Below are 22,228 nucleotides of genomic sequence, written 5' to 3'. Positions count from 1 at the left end.
CCCCAAACAAGTAGTAGAAGCCAGCTCCAGTCCCTTCTCTGTCCATTTCTAATCTAGGATTGCTTTGAGCCCAAAAGGCTAGGCGGATGACCATTTCTGGGCTTCAGGGAAGTAAAATCATTCACCATCACAGAACAGCCCCACTGAAGCCTTCTCATGTTCGGTGCTAGTTCCTCTCCTCCTCACAGTTCTGTCTCCTGGACGACGGCTTCTCTGACCTCTCCAGCCCACAGACCCCCCTGCACTTTCACTACACTTTCTTTCCATCCCAGGTGTTTGGTCTTAACAATATAAAACATATTACAAGGTGGAAGACGATGTGGTATTCTTATTGACCTAGTTTTTTATAACACGCAGGGACTGTTTATAGAATCTCTAGAATGGTTCTGTTCCTGTCTATGCTCTGTAAATACTCATTGAACAAGTCAGAATTAGTCTGACATCTTCACTGATTTTTGCAAGCTGATTCTTTTAAATGTTCATAAATATGGAATACAATTTTGGAAAATACGGAATTAAATGTCATTCTTTATTACCTAGTAACTTAATAAGATGATTAACAAAATCCACCTGTAAAATGGTGGCCCATAGAAAGTCCTCAGATTTCATCCTTTACAGTAATGTCATCTTACCACCTATTTTCAAGGAAACTATCGGAATGCACATGATGTTCTCTTCAGCATGTATGCAGAACTTAAATCTCAGAAGATCAAAATTCCCTCTGAAATGGCCACCAACCTCATGATTCTGCACAGTTACATACTAGTGAAGGTGAGGCCCTTTGAGTGACTTGGGACACAGTCTGCCAGGTGCGCTAATCACCTGAAGGGCTTTCGTTCTGGGCACCTCTCCATTGGATTAGAGCCATTTCCTAGATCTCTGTAGCGTTAACCGAAAAAGCAAGATACAGAATAATTATACAATATGCTGCCTTTTGTGTACCAAAAGGCAGAAATATATATATATATGTTTTCATTGCAAATAAAATTAGAAATATACTTTTTAAAAAAAGCCTAGGAAACATAGTTTCCTAAAGGGATCAAGGCATGGAGCAGAGGAGGCGTGGCACCAAACCCAGTCAGGGGAGAAGAGGGAGAACAGGTTTCTCCATACAGTATATCTTTTTATACTGTTTTGATTTTGAAGCATATAAATGTATTACTTGGTCAAAAAAAGATTTACGGAAAACATTTTTGTTTAACCAGAGCTTCCTAAGTTTATTAATTCTAGGATAGTGGATTTTATACAATTCCACTGTGTTTTAATACTATTTAGTTTTCATCTGACTATAAAATAGATATTCAATGAGAAAATTTAGAGAATATAGAAAAGTATAATGAAAAAATAACTTGCCCCCTTTAAATCCATCACCAGATATAACAGTTGTTAACACTGTGTTGTATATATCCTCCATATTTCTAAAATAATGTGTGCACCCTTTTTTTACATTAGGAATATATTTATGTCCATAAAAATCACTGATATTTTTTAATCAGTGATTTTCAATAAAAACAAAATAGAACATGCAAACCTGAAATACTTCTATTTCTAATTTACATAAATGTTATATGTGTGGATATATATATATACACACACACACACATAGTTATATACAGACACATATCTTTGTAAAAATACAGGTAGATGCCAACTTACATACTTTTCCAAATTTTCATTTATGTCAAAGTACATCTTTCCATATTAATGCTAAGTCGGTTTTCAGGCCAGACCACAAGAGCTTATGCAATTTTGAAGCTTTCTAGCTTACAGCAATCACGTTATGAATGGCTTAGATCCTTATTATGGTCCATAACAGCACTGCCCAATAGAACTTTCTGCAGTGCTAGAAGTGTTCTGTATCCACTAGCGTGGCTGTGGAGCACTTGAAATACAGATAGTGCAACTGATAAACTGAACTGTAAATTTTATATAATCTTAATTTTTATTTAACTAGCCACATGTGACTAGTGGCTACCATTTTAGGCCCCACAGGTCTATAGTCCTGATTGTAAGAGAAAACTTAGAATTCCAGCTTGCAACCACTAGGAGTGTATTTCCCTTCGGAGCCGCATGGGGTCCCTTCTCTCGTACAGAAAGGAATACAAAGGGGGAGGGAGGACTTTCTCAGTTTCAGACATCAGTGCTGGTGCCAATGTGCTGGGGCACAGAATCCAGCCTTTAGGGGTGGAGGGGAGGATAGAAACAAGTTAGTGGAAGATGGGAACAAAAATAGGGATTGCTGTAAGAAGCCCTCCAGGACCAGGGCTTTCTTCCACTAAAAGCCATAGGGATGGTTCTCGAGTCTTTTTCTTTTCCTCCGGCCCCAAGAGCTGGCCCATCACTTCCACTGGACCAGACATCCTCTTCCCCTTCCACTGAAGAGCACCCGTGTGACTTTTCCCCTCTGCTCTAGTCTCTTATTCAAGCACCAGATATTTTCAAGATTTTTAACAGCTTGTGGTATCAAAAGGGAAACTATTAGACCTTATCAAATAAGAATTGATGTAAAAATGTCACAGCCCTCTTTGACACAAAGGACTGGAGAAAGTCAGCCACATTTCAGGGGAAATGGAGACTTGGCTTTGGTGGATGCTTCCTCCCCAGAGCTGAGGCAGGGGCTTTGGCTGAAGGACACCCTGGGGCCTTTGCACATGGGTGGCTGAGCCGGGTAGTCTGAGGCCCAGGGAGTCAGTGGAGGGTGACTTTAGATTCAGTTAGTATTTATGAATTACATTGCAGTGCTCAGTAAATTATACCATCATCCACGTGCTTAGACTGGATGGATGTTATGCCTGGGAGTTATTCTGTACTCACCCTTCACGTTCTCACCAGATATCATCAGTTCTGACTCTTCGTCTGTCTACTTCTCTCCATCCCCACTGCCTGCCCTCTGTGGACCGCCTCCTCTCACTGGACGACAGCAGTGACATTGTGGTCTGGCCCTGCCGACTCCCCAGCCTCATGTCATCCTAAGTGGACCCCCTCCTTTCATCACAGATCCCACTCGTACTTACCTAAGCTCAGGCCCCTCCAACCATCGTTGCCCCTTCCCTTACACAGGCAGCGCCCTCTTCCTATAACAACTCATCCCTTCTCCTGCCTAACTCATAACTCAGCTTTCAGGTCTCACAACAACTTGTTAGTCCTCCCATAATGGCCAGTAAGAGATGGACCAAGGATTGAACTCATGTTGAGTGGTCTCAGGCAAAGTGAAAAGCTGAGTGTAGAGTAGGGGTGAGGCCAGTGAGGCCAGGGGGCCAGGTAGCAGCTGCTGGAAGGAGGATAAGTAAGAGAGAAACCCCAAGTGGCATTAAAGTAAGGCTGCAAGGAGCCCGTGACCACCCGTTCAGGGTCACAATCAAGGATTGTTTATTTGGGTGAATGAAACATGGATTAGGGTTAATCAAAGTCTCTAAGAAGAGTAAAATTTATCATTTATTTCAGATTCACGTTAAAAATGGAGATCATATGAAAGGGGCACGTATGCTTATCCGGGTGGCCAACAACATCAGCAAATTTCCGTCACGTGAGTACTGAGAGGAGCCTGTTGTCCCCATGTCTGCCCGACTGTAGCACGCCAAGATCATCCTCACGGACTCTGCCAGCCGCTCTTCTCTACACGTAGTAACTCATTTAATCCTCACAGCAACCCCATGAAGTGGTGTAACCGGCGCCCGTCCCCAAGACCACCCCCAGGCGTGAAAATTCACGAGGGCGATTCACATAACTCAACATATAGTAGTGCTAAACCTAAGATTTATTACGGGGAAAGGATACAAAACAAAATCGGCAGAGGGGAAAGGTGTGGGGGGTGGGGGGCCGGAGGTCAGGGGCGAGCGTCCACAGCCCCCCTGCCACCACTCCCCCCCCCCAGTAAAGTCACACTGGACACACTCAGCACCTCCAGGCAGCACGTGGAAGGTGGTGTCTACCAGGGTGCTTGTGAGAGACTCGGTACCCAGGGGTGGTCTTGGGGAGCTGGCCACGTCAGCACTCCCTGCTTAGCATGTACCAAATTTTCAGACTCCCAGAAAGCAGGTGTTCTGCATAAACCCTATTGTTTGTACAAAAAGGTCAGGCACAGGCAGCCACTCTTCTCAGTTCTGGAAATGGCAGGAACTCTCCCAAAATCCAAGTTCCCAGATCCCAGTTTCAGGCAGATCCTTCTAAGGAAAACAGTCTCAAGATTGCACACAAGTGGCCTATTGTTATTTTCCCTATTTTACAGATAAGCAAACTGGGGCAAAAGAAGTGAGGTAACACTTGCCCAAGACCATACTGTCAGCCAGTAAGTCTGACTCTGTGTTCTCAACCACTGTAGACCATTGCCTCTGAAAAAGGTCCCAGTATTCTAAAAGACTTGTCATTATAACATTTTTCAGTGATTAGATTTTGTCACATTCCATGACGGAGTCAACAAATGTTTGCTGTAAAGGGTCAGATGTCGAATGTTCGGGGCTTTGTGGGCCACGTGGTCTCTGTTGCAACTATTCAACTCTGCCGTTTCGGCGTGACCCATACATAAATGGATGAGCATGGCTGTGTTCCAACAGAACTTTATTCTTTTGGACACTAAAATTTGAACCTCATAAACCTTTCAAATGTCGCAAACTATTCTTCTCCTTTTGATTTTTTTTTCCAGTCGTTTAAAAATGTAAAAGTCTTTCTTAGCAAATGGGCCATACAGAAACAGAGGGCCAGATTTAGCTCACGGGTCATAAGTCACCAACCCCTGTTCTCTAAATGTGTTCTTTTTTGTTACATAAAAAAGACTAAAATAATTGTTCACCATGCTGGCAACGGGTGTGATAGGACAGGCATTCTCATGACTGCTGGTGGGATGGAATGGACATTGTTGTGGCCTTTCTAGAAAGCAGTTTCACAATTTGTGCTAGGAGTATTTGTTCTTTAAAGTCACGTTCTTTGAGCCAGTAATTTGACTTTTAGGTATCTGTCCTGAAGAAACAGGTGCATGCAGAGAGGTTAGTGCATGAAATTGTTAATCTCCCCACCGATTCATCAGCAGTCCTGTCAAATGCAAAACTCTCTCAGAGGCGGGGAAGGACGCACGCAAAAGGTTACCTCAAGGGAGTGTGGGTCCTGGTGTTACAGGCAAAACACAGTATAATCGGGAAAGACATTGTGGTGAGCAGTTACCTGACTCCACTGCCGTGCCCTTTCCTCGTTAAACAGTCCACTTCTGGTTCTTTGTCAGAAAAAGCAAATTTAGAGAGGTGCAATCCTGGCATCACGCCAGTAGAGGCAACGTGCTCATTCTGCTCCTCCGTTTGCGTTGCAGACATCGTGCCGATCCTGACGTCTACCGTGATCGAGTGTCACAGGGCCGGCCTGAAGAACTCTGCCTTCAGCTTTGCAGCCATGTTGATGAGGCCCGAGTACCGCAACAAGATAGATGTCAAATACAAAAAGAAGATCGAGGCAATGGTCAGGTAGGCGGCTGTTTCTACCATCTAATCGCATTTCACAAGCGTATCTTTCAGAACGTAGCTGCTATTATGTGGGCTCAACAAGAACACAGATTGGGGGTAGCAATTAGGATTGTACTCAGCTACCAGCACCTGGAAACCCAACGACAGCTTCATCTGATTTATGTGACTCACGCACAAGGCATCGTAGCCCAGGGCTGGTGGTGCCGTGTCCCGATGTCACCAAGGACCGATCCCTCTGCCTTTTGGCTTTACCATCCAGAGCACACAAGTTTCCTCCTCATGGCTGCACAGTGGTGGTTGTCATGGTGGGGTGACATCATGTACCCCATTCAACGCAGAAAGAAGGAGGGAAATTAAAAGATGAAAAGGTCTTTTGCCTTTTTAGTTAGGAAGGACACCACCCCCAGGACTTGCATTTACATCTCACTACTCAGCCGCGTGGCTACCTCTAGCTGAAAAGCATACTGCTGAGTAAAAACCAAGTTCTCTTGGCAAGGAAGAAGAAAAGATGGCTATTAGGGAGGCAGCAAACAGCGTGTCTGCCACAGACAAAGAGTGGGTATTTCTCAGTGTAAGAAACCTGGTAATTATACCGCCTACTGCCAAGAGACTTCATTTCGAAATCCTGTGTAGCTCCAAAGGCACGTAAGGCATATCCTCACTTCAGAAAGCCTGGTTTTCAACAGGAAAACTAGGAGAAAGTAGCACTCATCTTTACAAAAGGAAAAATTACCTGCAATCCTGTAGTAGTTCTGTACTACCACTTGTTCATAGCGATGACATCTGGGGTACCTGTTAGTCCCGTTTTGACCAGGGAGCTCAGGTGTACCTGAATCCTGACCCAGAACTCTCTCATCTCAGCCAAGGGAGATGGCTACACCAGTAATGGCAAAGGGAAGCAAATACTACTTATTGTTAGCTGGGCTCATGGCAGGGAACTCTAACCTGGACAGGGGCTACACGGAACACTCCCCTTTTTTTTCAAAGCTGATAAGCCTAAGTAGCTTCAGACCAAATCAGTCTGACCCAACATACCTGCCATCAGGAAGAGTGAGGTGGGGAGAAAAAGCTAGAGCACATTTATCCCCCAGTTCCGTGCCACACCAGTCTAGGTGCCAGCTTGAAGAGGCGCTGGTTATTCTCTCCCCGCGCAAGAGTACTCTTAGCTATGAGGTCTAATACGGTATCTGCCGGCTGCATGTGGCTATTTAAATTTAAATTAATTAAAAGTGAATAAAATGTAAAACTTAGTTCCTCACACTATCCATATTTCAAGCGCTCTGAGCTCCATGTGGCTCATGGCTACCGTATTGGAGAGCGCAGAATTAGAACAGTGCCATTGTCACAGAAAGTTGTGCTGCACAGCTCTGGACAGCCTTTACGACTTCAGTACACAAAGGGAAAGACAGAGAAGCAGCAAGCTCACTACTCCAGTGACAAGGACGACACGAGACAGCCAGACCCACCCGTGTTTTCTCCCACATAATGTGCTGTGAACCCCAGCTCCCAGAGGTGGCCATGGAACGCTAGCCTGAGCAGTCCTCATTCCTCTCCCTCCTCCGTGGGCCGGAGTGTGTATCTCTAGTCTCAGAGTCTGACTGTGAAGAAGTAGGTGCATTTCATGTGATTCTTCCTCACAGGAGACCCGATACATCTGAGACAGAAGAGGCCACGACCCCATGTCCATTCTGCGAATTTCTTCTCCCAGAGTGTGAACTCCTCTGTCCTGGATGTAAAAATAACATCCCATATTGCATTGCAACAGTAAGTTTCTTTATCATCATTTCCCTTTCTTTGCATATATATCTATAGCCCATTTGAATACTTGTTGTATGTCAGTACTTTCTTCACTTCTGAAATAATCTTATCCCTCAAATTTCCTGCAACATTTAGCATACAATTTCATGGTCAACAAAGTTGAAAGTTATATTCAAGGCACATAATAACCTAAGTTAGTATCAGGAAGGCACTGTGGGGCAGGAGAGCACATACTCGGGGATCAGATGGTCCTAGGCTTAGATCGTCTTTCTGCCACTTACTGGTTACATAACCTGGTGCGATTTGCTTTTACCTTGCTAGGTCCATCAGTTAACAGTACCTGCCTATTGAGGTAAACTGCAGGTTGACGAGAGGACGTGTTTGAAGCCTTAGTACAATTCCCGGCATGCTGTAGCACTTAATAAGTGATGGCTTCTATTGTACACTTTAATATTAAGACCTATTATTAGAAAATTTTTAAATATCAGATTATTTGTTCATCACTAGGCTAACGTAAGCTTTATTTTAAAGGAAAATAAATCTAGGTAATGTCACAATATTGAAGATTATTCTCTTTATACATGAATCTGATAAATTTGGCTTTAGTCCTTTTGATGCCATTTCTTTCTAATTACCCACCTATGTGAAATATCAATAATTTCATAATTTAGAGGTCTGTCTGGCTTTTAACTGTAACCATGTATTATAATTGAATAATGGGGGGAGTTTTAAAAATAAAGATGAATTTTATTCTTCAACGTACTGTTTCCAGGGTCGACATATGTTAAAGGATGATTGGACGGTGTGTCCACATTGCGACTTCCCTGCACTGTATTCAGAATTCAAGATGTAAGTGCACATCATTTCACTCAGCCATACAGATTTATCCAATAATAGGCCTTTTATCCAACCACTTTTATACTGAGGTCTCTGTATGTGTTCATGTTCTTAAAAATCTCTAAAGACTCAAATTGTCTTCTTGGAAGAACCTTCTGTGATCTTTGAGAACATTTTCTTTAAAGGGGATTTTGCATGAGACTGAATATTCCTAATTCTTAAGTCTCATGATGAACATGTACTAAGAAGTAGAAAGGAATAGTTGGTTTTCACATCACAATAACCCAAAAGTAAAGGAATATTTAATCTACTCTGTCTTTCCCTCTCCAAACAGCATGTTAAACACTGAAAGCACATGTCCTATGTGTTCAGAAAGATTAAACTTTGCTCAGCTGAAAAAAATCTCAGACCGTACCCAGTACCTGCGGACAGAAGTGGAGCAGTGAGTGGCACGTGCAGGTAAGTCAGACCATCCACTTACCTTCCCAGGGCACGAGATCCACGGGGTGGACACAGCTTTACAGTGTGTTTTGCCATTGGCTCCTTTTTGTGCATCATGTAACTTGTCAGATTTGAACAAACAAAACTTGTCAGATTTGAAACAAACCTTTGATGTACTTAAAAAAAAAAAGCTAAAACGCAGGTTGTACAGTCTCCATGGTGACAAAGGTTATTTGGCCAAGCAGCATCATGGATTCCAACCAAAACGTATATTATCAAATCATATGGGCTTCTTTTTAACCAGTCCATTAAAACTGTAGCTAGCTATTAACAGTGGGGTTTTTGAGTTCTATAATTCAGAATATATTGTAAAAATTTTTGCTTCCAGAGGCTTGAAAACTCCCCATTTCTTTTTCTTTCCAAGTGTCATTTTTGTTGCATGGAAGCAGCACAATACCGCTTCCACTCTCACTCCATTGGCAAGAATTTACTCATAGGGCCACACATACTGCAAGGGGAGGCAGGGAAACGTAGTCTCCAGGTGGAAAGCCAAAAGCCCCTGCCAAAAACTCTTTAATTTTAAGATTCTTTAATTAAAAGGAAAAAGTAAGATTAGTCCCTGACACAGCACTAAACATAGTTAAAACGGAACCCTTGGTTTTCACACGAAACCTGTTCTCGCAATCTTCACTCCATCAGTAAACAGCAGCTCCATCCTACCAGCTGATCAGGAAGGAAATGTGGACACCACCAATCCCCCAGTCCATGGGCAAGTCCTCTCAGTCCCCCTCCAGTGTATCTGGTTCCCTTCCTCAGGGGGACTTTTTATTGCACCTGCAAAAATAAAGAGCCTAAAAGACTCGACACGAACTGCCCCAGCCTCCTCCTCTGCTCCCTACGCTGCAGCCCCACTGGCCTCTTGGCTGTTCCTTGGACTCCAAACTGCTTTCTGTAGCACCTGCAGTCTCTCACATTCCTGCCAGCAGCACCCAAGGGTTCTAGTTTTCCCATATCCTCATCAACACTCGCTGTTGTCTGTATGCTTGATTATAACCATCCTGGTAGGTGTGAAGTAGTATCGCATTGTGGTTTTGATGTGCATTTCCCTAATGGTAACGATGTTGAGCATCTTTTCACGTGCTTGTCGGCCATTTGTATATCTTCTTTAGAGACCTGTCTTCAAGTCCTTTACCCATTTTTTTAACTGGGTATTTTGTCTTTTTATCGAGTTGTAAGAATCCTTAATATATTCTAGGTACAAGTCCTCTATCAGATACATGACGTGCAAATATCCTATTCTGTGGAAGTATTTTTTTACTTTCTTCATAGCATCCTTTGATGTACAAAAGTTTTTATTATTTTGATGAAGTCCAGTTTATTTTTTTTTCCTTTGCCTGCTTGTGTTCTTGGTGTCATGTCTAAGAAACCACTGCTTAACCCAGCGTCACAAAGATTGACACTTACATTTCATTCTAAGAGTTCTATAGTTGCTGCTCTTACACTTAACGTCTTTGATCCATTTAATTTTTGTGTATGATGTGAGGTAGGGACGCAATTTCCTTTTGTGTGTGGATGACCAGGTGTCTCAGCACCATTTGTTGAAAAGACTGTTCCTTTCCTATTATTACTGGGTATTGTCTTATTATTATTGTTATAAAGGTTATTTGTATATTCTGGATATAAATCTTAGATTTATTTTGCCGATATTTTCTCCCACTCTGTGGCTTCCCACTTCTTTTTCTTAATGGTTTTTTTTTTTTGGAATATAGTTGATTTATCAATACAATGTTGTGTTCGTTTCAGGTGTACAGCAAAGTGAATCAGTTATACATATATCTTAATGGTCTTTTGATGAGCAGATTTTTATTCTGATGAATTATAATTTATCAATGTTTCATTTTATTATTACTTTTATTACTTTCTGTGTCTAAGAAAATTTTTGCCTACTCAAAAGTCAGGAGCATATTCGCCTGTGTTTTCTTCTAGAAGCTCTGGGTCTGTGATCCATCTTGAAGTTATTTTTGTTTACAGTATGAGGTGGGGATTGAGATTCTTTTCCCTCTCAAGTAGATATCCAGTCTTCCAACACCATCTGTTGAAAAGTCTTTCCTTTCCCCATTGAACTTGCTTGCATGCCTTTGTTGAAAATCAGCTGGGTTTTAAATATGGGTCTACTTCTGGACCCTCTCTTCTTTTCCATTGCTCTATTTGTCCCCTATTTTTATACTATACTGTCTTCATTACTGTGACGTTATAGTGTATCTTAAAGCCAGGTATTGTGGATCCTACAACTTTGTCATATTTTCCAAGACTGTTTTTTTTTTTTTTGCAGTACGCGGGCCTCTCACTGTTGTGGCCTCTCCCGTTGCGGAGCACAGGCTCCGGACGCGCAGGCCCAGTGGCCATGGCTCACGAGCCCAGCCGATCCGTGGCACGTGGGATCTTCCCGGACTGGGACACAAACCCATGTCCCCTGCATCGGCAGGTGGACTCTCAACCACTGCGCCACCAGGGAAGCCCCCACCAAGGCTGTTTTGACTACTCTTACTTCTCTCCATTTCTCTCTAAAATTTTAGAATCAGCTTGTCAAATTCTGTTTTAAAATCTTACTCAAATTACGATTGGGATATGTTTATTTTTCTGTTGCCACATAACATTATCACATATTTAGCATCTTAAAACAATATACATTTAATATTTCACAACTTTTTTTGAGGTATAATTATCACCTTGTATTAGTTTTAGGTGTACAACATAATGATTTGATATATGTTTATACTGTGAAATGATTACCACAGTAATTTAGTTAACATCCATCACCACACAGTTACAATTTTAATTGAGAACTTTTAACACCTATTCTTTTAGCAACTTCCAAGTATACAGTGTTGTTAACTATGATCGCCATGCTGTATATTACATCCCCAGGACTTACTTGTAACTGGAATTTTATACCTTTCAACCACCTTCATTCTGCCCACCCCCACCCTCTGGCAACCAACAGATTGTTCTGTATCTATGAGTTCAGTGGGGTTTTTTTAAAATTAAACATGTGAGATCATACAGTATCTGTCTTTCTCTTATTTCATTTAGCAAAATGTCCTCAAGGTCCATCCATGTTGTTGCAAATGGCAGCATTTCCTTCTTCTTTATATGTATATACACATGTATACATATGTACCACATATTCTTTACCAGTGCCATTTTCTTTATCCAGTATTAGTGGACACTTAGGTCATTTCCATGTCTTAGCTATTGTAAATAATGCTGTAATGAACACTGGGGTGCAGATACCTTTTCAAGATAGTGATTTTGTTTCCTTCAGATAAATACACAGAAGTAGAATTGCTGGAACATATGGTAGTTCTATTTTTAACTTTTTGAGGAATCTCTGTAGTGTTTTCCATAATGGCTTCATCAATTTACATGCCCACCAACAGTGTACGATGGATACCTTTTCTCCATATCCTTGCCAAGACTTGTTATTTCTTGTCATTTTGACAGCTGCCATTCTAACAGGTGTGAGGTGCTATCTCATCGTGGTTTTGATCTGCATTTCCCTGATTTGTGATGCTGAGCACCTTTTCATTTACGTATTGACCATATGTACGTTTTCTTTGGAAAAATGTCTATTCAGAGCGTTTGCCCATTTTTTTGATTGGATTTTTTTTTCTATTGAGTTGTATGAGTTCTTTATATATTTTGTATATTAACTCAAATTATCAGATATATGATTTGCAAATATTTCTCCCATTCCATAGGTTGCCTTTTCATTTTGTTGATGGAAACTTTTTAGATTGATGTAGTCTTACTTGTATATATTTGCTTTGTTGCCTTTGCTTTTGGTGTCACATACAAAAATACATTGCCAAGACCAATGTCAAGGAGCTTACTCCCTATGGTTTCGTCTAAGAGTTTTATGTTGTCAGGCCTTATGTTCAAGACTTTAATCCATTTTGAGTTAATTTTTGTGTATGGTGTAAGATAGTGATCCAGTTTCATTCTTTTGCATGTGGCTGTCCAGTTTCCCCAACACCATTTATTTAAGAGATTGCCTTTCCCCATTGTATATTCTTGGCTTCTTTGTCATAAATTGACCATATATGCACAGGTTTATTTCTGGGCTCTCTATTCTGTTCCATTAATCTGTGTGTCTGTTTTTATACCGATACCATACTGTTTTGATTACTATAGCTGCATAATATAGTTTGAAATCAGGAAGTGTGGTGCTTCCAGCTTTGTTCTTTCTCAACATTGCTTTTTGGCTGTCCAGTGTCTTTGTCGTTCCATACAAACATGAGGATTGTTTGTTCTATTTCTGTGAAAAATGCCATTGGAAATTGATAGGAATTGCATTGAATCTGTAGATTGCTTTGGGTAGTGTGGACACTATAACAATATTAATTCTTCCAATCCATAAGCATAGAAAATCTTTCCATTTATTTATATCTTCAGTTTCTTTCATCAGTGTCTTATAATTTTTCAGTGCACAAGTCTTTCACCTCCTTGGTTAAATTCATTCCTAGGTATTGTATTCTTTTTGATGCAATTATAAATAAGATTGTTTTCTTAATTTCTCTTTCTGATAGTTGATTATTAGATACAACAGATTTTTGTATATTGATTTTGTATCCTGCAATTTTGCTGAATTTATTATTCTAACAGCTTTTTTGGTGGTCTTCAGGGTTCCCTATATATAATATGTTATCTGCAAATAGTGACAGTTTAACTTATTCCTTTCCTATCTGAATGCCTTTTTTCTTTTTCTTGCCTAAAGACAAGAGTGACATCCTTGTCTTATTCCTGATCTTCGAGGAAAAGCTTTCAGCTTTTCACCATTGAGTGTGATAGCTGTGGGTCTGTCCTATATGGCCTTTATGATGTTGAGGTATGTTCCCTCTATACCCACTTTTGTGAAAGTTTTTATCATGAGCAGATGTTGAATTTTGTCAGATGCTTTTTCTGTATCAAGATGATCATATGATTTTTATCCTTCATTTTGTTAATGTGGTGTATCATCTTGATTTTCTGGATGTTGGACTATCCTTGCATTCCTCCAATAAATCCCACTTGACTGTGGTGTGATTCCTTTAATGTATTATTGAATTCAGTTTGCTAATATTTTGTTGAGGGTTTTTGCAACTATGTTCATCAGAGATATTGGCCTGTAATTTTCTTTCTTGTAGTTCCTTTGTCTGGTTTTGGTATCAGAGTAATGCTGGCCTCATGGAATGAGTTTGGAAGTGTTTCCTCTTCTATTTTTTGGAAAAGTTTGAGAATTGGTATTAACCAGTGAAGCCGTCTGGTCCTGGATTTTTGTTTGTCAGGTTGTTTTTGATTACTGATTCAATCTCCTTGATAGTAATTGGTCTAATTTTCTATTTCTTCATGATTCAGTATTAGAAGGTTGTATGTTTCTAGCAATTTATCCATTTCTTCTAGGTTGTCCATTTTGCTGGCATTCTAGTCCATTTTGCTGGCATTATAGTATTTCATAGTAGTCTCTTTTGTATTTCTGTGGTATTGAATGTAATATCTCCTCTTTCATTTCTGATTTTGAGTCCCCTATTTTTCTTGGTGATTCTAGCTAAAGGTTTGTCTATTTATCTTTTGGGCAAAAAAAAAAAAAAAATAGCTATTAGTTTCATTGAACTTTTCTATTCTCTTTTTAGTCTCCATTTCATTTATTTCTGCTCTTTGAGATTTCCTTCCTTCTACTAACTTCGGGCTTAGCTTGTTCTTTTTCTAGTTCCTTAAGGTGTGAAGTTAGGCTGTTTATTTGAGATCTTTCTTGTTTCTTAATGCAGGTGTTTATTGTTATGAGCTTCCTTCTTAGAAACTGTTTTTGTTGCATCCCATAAGATTTGGTATGCTGTATAGCTGTCCCTCAGTATTCGTGGGGGATTGGTTCCAGGATCCCTAGTGGATACCAACATCCACGGATGCTCAAGTCCCTTATATATAATGGTGTAGTATTTGAATATAACCTATGCACATCTTCCCGTATACTTTAAATCATCTCTAGATTACTTATATTACCTAATGTAAATGCTATGTAAATAGCTGCCAACATGTAGCAAATTCAAGTTTTGCTTTTTGGAACTTTCTGGTACTTTTTTTTTTTTTCCTGAATCTTTTGACCCATGGTTGGTTGGATCTGTGGATATGGAACCCACAGATATGGAGGGCCAACTCTATTTCCATTTTCATGTCTCAGGTATTTTATTTCTCTTTTGATTTCTTCTTTGACCCAGCAGTTGTTGAGCAATATGTTTGAATGTCCATGTATTTGTGAATTTTCCAGTTTTCTTCTTGGAACTGATTTGTAGTTTCATACTTTTGTGGTCAGAAAAGATGCTTGATATGATGTCAGTCTTCTAAATTTATTAAGACTTGTTTTGTGGCCTTATATATGATCTGTCCTGGAGAAATGTTCCATGTGTGCTTGAGAAGAATGTGTATTCTCCTGCTTTGGGATGGAATGTTCTGTAAATGCGTTAAGTCCATCTGGTCTAACATGTCATTTAAGACCAATGTTTCCTTATTGGTTTTCTGGCAAATGAAAATCTATTCACTGATGAAAGTGGGGTAATGAAGTCCCCTCCTATTATTGTATTGCTCTTTCTCCCTTTAGATATGTTAATATTTGCTTATATTTAGGTGCTGCTAATGTAAATAATAAATATCTACAAATGTTATATCCTCTTGTGGATTGATGCCTTTATCATTATATAATGGCCTTCTTTGTCCCTTCTTACAGTCTTTGTTTTAAAATCTATTTTGTCTAAGTATAGCTACTCCAGCTTTCTTTTGGTTTCCATTAGCATGAAATCTTTTTCCATTCCTTCACTTTCAGTCTGTGTGTCCTTAAAGCTGAGTGAGTCTCTTGCAGGCAGCATATAGATGGGTCTTGGTTTTTATCCATTCTGTCTTTTGATCAGAGAATTTATAAATTATATTTAAAGTAGTTATTGATAGACAGGGACTTGCTGCCATTTTGTTCATTGTTTTCTGGCTGTTTTGTAATTCCTTCGTTCCTTCTTTTCTTGATCCTTTTTCTCCTTTTGTGATCTGACAGTTTTCTGTAGTCATATGCTTAGATTCCTTTTTGTCTACCATAGGTTTCGCTTTGTGGATACCATGAGACTTACATAAAATACAACAGTCTGTCTGAAGTTGATAACAACTTAAGTTCAAATGCATTTTTACTCTCACCATCCACATTGTTTGTGATGTCACAATTTATATCTTTTTATCTTGTGTATCCATTAACAAATTATTAGTTATTTTTACTATTTTGTCTTTTAACTTTCACACTAGGTTTATAAGTACTTACCATTACAACATTAGATTATTCTGAATTTATATATTTACCTTTACCTTTGAGATTTACAATTTCATATATTTTCGTATTATTAATGAGTGTCCTTGTGTTTCAGCTTAAAGAAGTCCCTTTAACATTTCTTGTAAGGCCAGTCTAGTGGTGATGAACCTCTTTAGCTTTTCCTTGCCTGGAAAACTTCCTCGCTCCTTCAATTTTGAAGGATGGCTTTCCCAGGTAGAATATTCTTGGTTGGCAGTTTTATTCTTTCAGCACTTTGACTATATCAGGCCACTCTCTTCTAGCCTGCAAAGTTTCTGCCAAAAGAATCTGCTGACAGTCTTATGAGGGGGGAGGGGGTTCCCCTGTACAGAACAAGTTGTTTTCTTTTGCTGCTTTTAAGATCGTCTTCTTGTGTTTAACTTCTGGCGGTTTAATTATAACTTGTCTTAGTATGGGCCTCTTTGGGTTGAGTTGCTGAGCACTAACTAACTTTGCACTTTCTCATTCTTCTCAGTAAGGTGGCTGTTATCTTCATCCTCACTTTATAACAGAGGTTCAGCAGCTTGCCCATGCAGTTCTAGTCAGTTGAAAAGCCAGGACTGACACTCGATTACAGACTGGGAATTTCTTACTTGAACGTAGTGATCCTGCTCCACATTCCAGAAATGAGCAAAAAAATCTTCTTTATTATGCTTGGCTTTATTACTAAATGCTAGTAGTTACTTGAAACCCTTCTAAAAGCATATGGGGTTTTGTTTTTTATTTTTTTATCCTTTCTAGGTATTATGGTCCTGAGAAGATACCATTTTTCCACAGGAGGCTGTGTTTCTACCCCTGGCAGATTTCAAGATGGTCCATCCCGAATACACAAAAAACAAGGTCACCTCTCCAGGTCACCACTTTCAACTTCTGCAGAGTGGGAAACAGTGACATAGAGCATTGCTGTTTATACTTTGTACATTTCCTCTTCTGAGTCTTACATAGTCTATGCTCTATACTGTTAATAGTAACCTACGACATAACTGTAAATATTCAGCTTTTTGATATCTTTTCTATTTTGAAATACCTCCTTTAAAATAAACTTATTGATTAGATATTTGTAATGTTTTCCCAGATTTAAAGACAGCAAAAGAAATAAAGGAAGGTAGCTTTAAACCATACTGTGAAGTTTGGGCAGCACAGATATTAACAGTGTTAAAAAGTTTGAAGTGAGAGGCTTACACAAATCCAGGCTATTTAGCAGAATCAGTCTGAGAATAAAAACGTCAAAAATCAGTAAAATCAGCACTTTTAAAGAATGAAACTATAAGCTTATGTTTCTTGAGTCATTATGCTACATAGTATGGAATTCCTGTCACAAAATTAAATCGTTTGACTGACTTCCCCTGAAGACGTACATTATTCAGAATCTTCCCCAAGGTGGGTGGAGGGTTCCTTTCCCATGTCACACACACCCAATACTATACATATCAGTATATGCTTCCTTGCCATCCAAAGCCAAAGTATCAAAGTCTGAGCAGCTGACAGAATCATGTAGCCTAACTAACTCTGAATGTATCAGATGATATGATTTTACAGTATAGCCACCAGCATTCTGAGCATTACAGAGGTACCTACGAGCCTAGGGTAGAACCCAAAGTGCCAGTAAAGTTTTACAGCATCCAGGTATCCATATGCATGCCTCCAGCTTTATGCTTTTCCTTCCCAAAGGCTGGCTAGAGGCTCTGGCCTTCCTAAGTGATACAAGTCATTATCATTAACCCCACCCGTGGTCCCTTTGTTTTGTGTTATCACTTGAGGGATGTTGTAAGGTTACAGGAATAATAAGAGCCATAGGCACTTGGGATCTGTAAGGGTAAGCACATTATATTTTGGGAGTTAGTTATGGGCCTCAGACATTCACTAATGAGCATAATTGTACCAGAACTTATTTAGGAAGATACTCCTAGTACACATAACTATGTGCTCCTTATTAATAACTTCAAGAGGCCCAATAATGTTCCTGTAAATAATACACTGACAAAACTTAAAAAATGACGAAGTAGTATTAGTAATAAAGTAGTAGTTTGTTATAGACTACCAAATGGCCAAGACTCAATGGATCGCAAAGAAAGCAAGTATACAGTTTTATGCTGCAAGGATGATGTGTGGCATCCAGTGGCTCCAATAAGGATTTACTGGTTGCTCCAAATCATAATGAACAAGTAAAGGACACTATCTGTTGTTCTGGCTGCAAGGAGATAATAGTCCCTTTCCTGGAAAGCACAGAGCAAGCAGGCAGATATGACTTGCATATCAAAAAGCAATAGAAATGGAAAAATATGCATAAGAAATTTATGCTCACCCCGCTGGTGAGGTGAGGCAGTCGTCAATCAAGAAAATCTTCACTGGGCTTCCCTGGTGGCGCAGTGGTTGAGAATCTGCCTGCTAATGCAGAGGACACAGGTTCGAGCCCTGGTCTGCGAGGATCCCATATGCCGCGGAGCATCTGGGCCCGTGAGCCACAACTACTGAGCCTGCGCGTCTGGAACGTGTGCTCCACAACAAGAAAGGCCGCGATAGTGAGAGGCCTGCGCACTGCGATGAAGAGTGGCCGCCGCTCGCCACAACTAGAGAAAACCCTTGCACAGAAACGAAGACCCAACAGAGCAAAAATTAATTAATTAATTAAAAAGAAAATCTTCACTGAAGCAGAAGTTTCAAGCAGGGCTTTTAACAAAGAGAGGGACGTGGTTTAGTAGGCAAAGGCTTAAGGCAACATTTTATTCCCATAATGAACTTAATCTACATGAAAGACATTTTTCACACTGGTAAATACATTTTAAATGTCTCAAGAACTTCGTCTGGCGTCCCAAACAAGACTATCAGTTCCTTAAAGGCAGGGAACAGAATCCTGATTTTACATTCCTTTTAGCACATACCTTGCAGAAGTAGCACATACCCTTGAGCATTTACTAACAAGATTTTAAAAATTGCTAGACACCCAAATTCCAGACTAGTTCCACAGCCTCAGGCCCGTCAACAAGCAGTTACAGGTACAATCTAAAGTTCCAGTAGGGTTTGTGGAATCTGTCAGGACAGAACTGAATCCCTCAGGGACAAAGTAAACAAAAGCCAGTGTTCATTTAGTCCCAAACCAGAGTGAGGATAAGAGTTTGACCCAGCCTAGGCCCTACTGGTTTTAAACTAATGAGTTGAAACTCTGGAAGGCTAGGAATGTCTGACAATCTTTCTGCAGCCACAATACCCTCTAATAATAACAAAGAGCCCTCTCCACGAAATTCTATTCACAGCAGAGGTGTGGTTGACACTCATGGGGTAATGAAGTTGGGAATTAGAGTTCTGACTCTTCAACTGCCAAAGTTATGTTTCACAGAACAGGTCAGTAGGAATATAGTTAGCTTTTGTATCCAATCATTTGCAAATTAATAAGGAAATAATATACCAACATAGTATCCTACTGTACAAGATGACAATCTTAAGAATTTGTACATGTATCATGTGAAACATTTTTATTTCTAATTTCTATTTTGCAAGGTATTTGACAATGTACAAAGAATACCCAGTTCTAGGTGGTGACTGTTTTGTATTTTATTTACAAAATTTCTCCACATAATAGTAATAACTACCTACCTCTTTTTTTAAAAATCGGCATTGGTCGTATAATGGCCATTAGGATAAATTCTTAAGCCTACAAAAGCCGCCTTAGTACCTCTGTTCCCAGACATATTACTGTTAACTAAAAATCTGACTCCAAAGCCCACATGTAGTTTCTAATTCTGAATATACAGTCATTTTGAAGTACAATCTCATTAGATTGACAGGGGACAGTGGAGGACCCAAGCAGTCCTATCAACCTCTATAAGAGGTGTACATCAGCCTACTGTTTACATCCTTCTAGCTGTACCACCATTTATTTGTAATGGGACCATGAGGTTGCCCCATTACACTAAAACATGGTTCCTTTGGAAAAACAAGGCATTCTCTAAGACCAGCTAGACTGGTCAGCAGGTTGAGTAAAAAGTAGCAGTCAGCAGTGAAAAATGGTTTTATTTCTTTGAACTTTTTCCTTTTCCTTTTCTGGACTCTTTTTCTGATTTTGAAGTCTTTGAAGATTTTGTCTTTTTCTGTTGGGAGGGAAAGATGCACAAAATAGTTAGTAGCTGTGTTTATGAGTAAATGAAATAAGTTCATCTCTACAAGAAAGCAAATCTTTACCTGCAACTTAATAAGAAGAAAGGTTGCAAACACCTAGATCTTGAACTACAGCTACCCTCGATGAGCTTACTAATAACAACTGGCTAGCTGTAGCTTTGAACTACTGAAAAGCTATTTAGACTCTAGAACTAGGATATGTTCCCCAGAACACCGATATATTTAGGAAAGACAAAATAAGCAAGATATAATTTACACACATGGTAATGTTTTCATGAAGAATTTCCTTTTCTTTCAGTTTCAGATTGAGATCCAAACACACTCAGTTTGAGCAGGGGAGGGAGTAGACTTCTTATGTCTACCCAAGACTAGAGAGCCACACTGGAGAAGGCCACTACTCCCACCCCTGCACATACAAAACAGAATCAAGGAGCAAGAATGATAAACACACACACACTAAGGACAGAAGAGGATACAAACTAGATTCCTTTGCCTCAGCCAATGGTAAACGGGGCTGATACCATAAATAATTTTAATCTTTCCTAGCAAAAGATGAGGATGTTTTGCTCTGGGAAACTTCTATGGGCAGTTCAAGAGCTATAGCAAAAAATAAATAACAGAAAGGAGAAATGGTTTCATTAAAAATGCTTTTCTTGATTATGCTATGAAAATATGTCTGTGGGTAAAGCACACACCAATGGCAAATTAAAAAAAATAGTCCTTTTTCCAACACAGCATATGACCATCAATATGATGGCCTATTTTTTTGCTGTCTGGCTCTTCCACTGTTATAAGAAGTTGACTGTTTATAAAAATGAAATCTACACCTTCTTCACCCTCGGAACTGTGATGAACAAAACAGAAAGTATTTTCAGCTTCCTCTGTTACTTGCTAAACAGGCTCTGAATAATTTCAGAAGGCAAGTTATACACAAGATAAGCTATTTTGAGGGAGTATCATAGCTTCTCCTATTTGCAGATGAAAATACTACCTTGATCATAGCATCAGTTTCCAAAGTGTCCTGGTCTTTCTCATCAGATTGAGAGTCATCTTCATTTAACTCTTCATTGTATTCAGCATCCAGCACTGGGCCTGTGCTGTGTCTGTGTGTCTTTACTGCCTGGAGTGAATACGGAATAAGGTGGACTTCCTTATTGTAAGCTCTTGTGAAGGCTGCTTTCACCTACACAAAAGGAATAGAGGGAGGTTTTTAAAACTCTAACTGCCAAACAACCCCTTTAAACTCTGTAGGCCTAGAGGCTCTGAGAGACCCTAGGAGCCCCTTGAAATTGTTTGTAAAATATGTATGCATGTACATGTAAGTATATCTATATGCATTTTCCTATGGAGAAGTTCCATATTTTTCATGACATTCTTGTTTTGTTTTTGTTTTTTTGCGGTACGCGGGCCTCTCACTGTTGTGGCCTCTCCCATTGCGGAGCACAGGCTCCGGACGCGCAGGCTCAGCGACCATGGCTCACGGGCCCAGCTGCCCCACGGCATGTGGGATCTTCCCGGACTGGGGCACGAACCCGTGTCCCTGCATCGGCAGGCGGACGCTCAACCACTGCGCCACCAGGGAAGCCCTCATGACATTCTTAATAGAGCCATGACTCAAAAAATAAGAATCAGTATTTGGGAACATTAGGCAGGTTTTTAAAAGTCACTTTAAGTCATCAATTTTTTTCTATTCAGTGTTCTCTGCAGTTCTACAAAGTGACAAGCAAAGTTAGTCAGTGAACCAATAAATCAAAAAAGGCTTACAATAAAGTACAAGTTGTCCTTTAATTACCATAAAAATAGTAACTTGAAAAGCCTTAACCTCAAGCTTCTAAACCTAACTGTAGAATTAGTCCACAAATTCTAACAACGAATGTCTCTTGTGAGAATTTACCTATAGTCATACCCGTAGTCAGGTCAAAATTCTAGAGAAGACAAGCCACAGAGAACATGTCTTCTAGAACAGCACCAAGTAAACAAGCACAAGGGTGACATATTAGATACCACAAACTCATGTTACGTCACTTTACTTTTTTCATGGTCACTATATAAAGTAGGGGATACATCATTACATAATAGATTGTCCAACTGTAATAAATACAGTAAAACACAGATTAGGCAGACTAAGAAAAAGTCTAAAAATGCTCAGCCAGTAAACACTTCTTTTCATCATGCATTCCCACCACCTCACTTTTACTTCCCCAGGCTCATCTGCCTATCCTTGTAAGGAATACATCTACATTTGCTCCTCAGATTTCACACC

At 39.8% G+C, this 22,228-nt stretch overlaps 2 protein-coding genes across 5 annotated transcripts in view; one reads left to right on the top strand and one right to left on the bottom strand.

Moving 5' to 3' along the window:
* WDR19 (WD repeat domain 19) overlaps positions 1–17,087 on the top strand; it is an 83,931-nt gene extending 66,844 nt beyond the window's left edge. Inside the window, exons 31-37 of the mRNA XM_082652988.1 lie at positions 647–771; positions 3,445–3,526; positions 5,300–5,450; positions 7,091–7,214; positions 7,981–8,057; positions 8,380–8,504; positions 16,591–17,087. Of these exons, the coding sequence (XP_082509114.1) occupies positions 647–771; positions 3,445–3,526; positions 5,300–5,450; positions 7,091–7,214; positions 7,981–8,057; positions 8,380–8,491 (671 nt within the window). The 3' untranslated portion in view covers positions 8,492–8,504; positions 16,591–17,087. The remainder of the gene's footprint in view (positions 1–646; positions 772–3,444; positions 3,527–5,299; positions 5,451–7,090; positions 7,215–7,980; positions 8,058–8,379; positions 8,505–16,590) is intronic.
* Positions 17,088–19,386: 2,299 nt separating this feature from the next.
* Positions 19,387–22,228, bottom strand: part of RFC1 (replication factor C subunit 1) — an 81,804-nt gene continuing 78,962 nt past the window's right edge. For all 4 annotated transcript variants that reach the window (XM_082652971.1, XM_082652973.1, XM_082652972.1 and 1 more), the window contains 2 exons: positions 20,957–21,148; positions 19,387–19,937 (listed from right to left, as the gene is read on the bottom strand). In XM_082652971.1, the coding sequence (XP_082509097.1) occupies positions 19,860–19,937; positions 20,957–21,148 (270 nt within the window). In that variant the 3' untranslated portion in view covers positions 19,387–19,859. The remainder of the gene's footprint in view (positions 19,938–20,956; positions 21,149–22,228) is intronic.

The sequence above is a fragment of the Grampus griseus genome (genome assembly GCF_964374135.1).
Source record: "Grampus griseus genome assembly, chromosome: 4".
In the NCBI taxonomy this organism is placed as follows: domain Eukaryota; kingdom Metazoa; phylum Chordata; class Mammalia; order Artiodactyla; family Delphinidae; genus Grampus; species Grampus griseus.
This window is presented reverse-complemented; position numbering and strand designations above follow the sequence as displayed.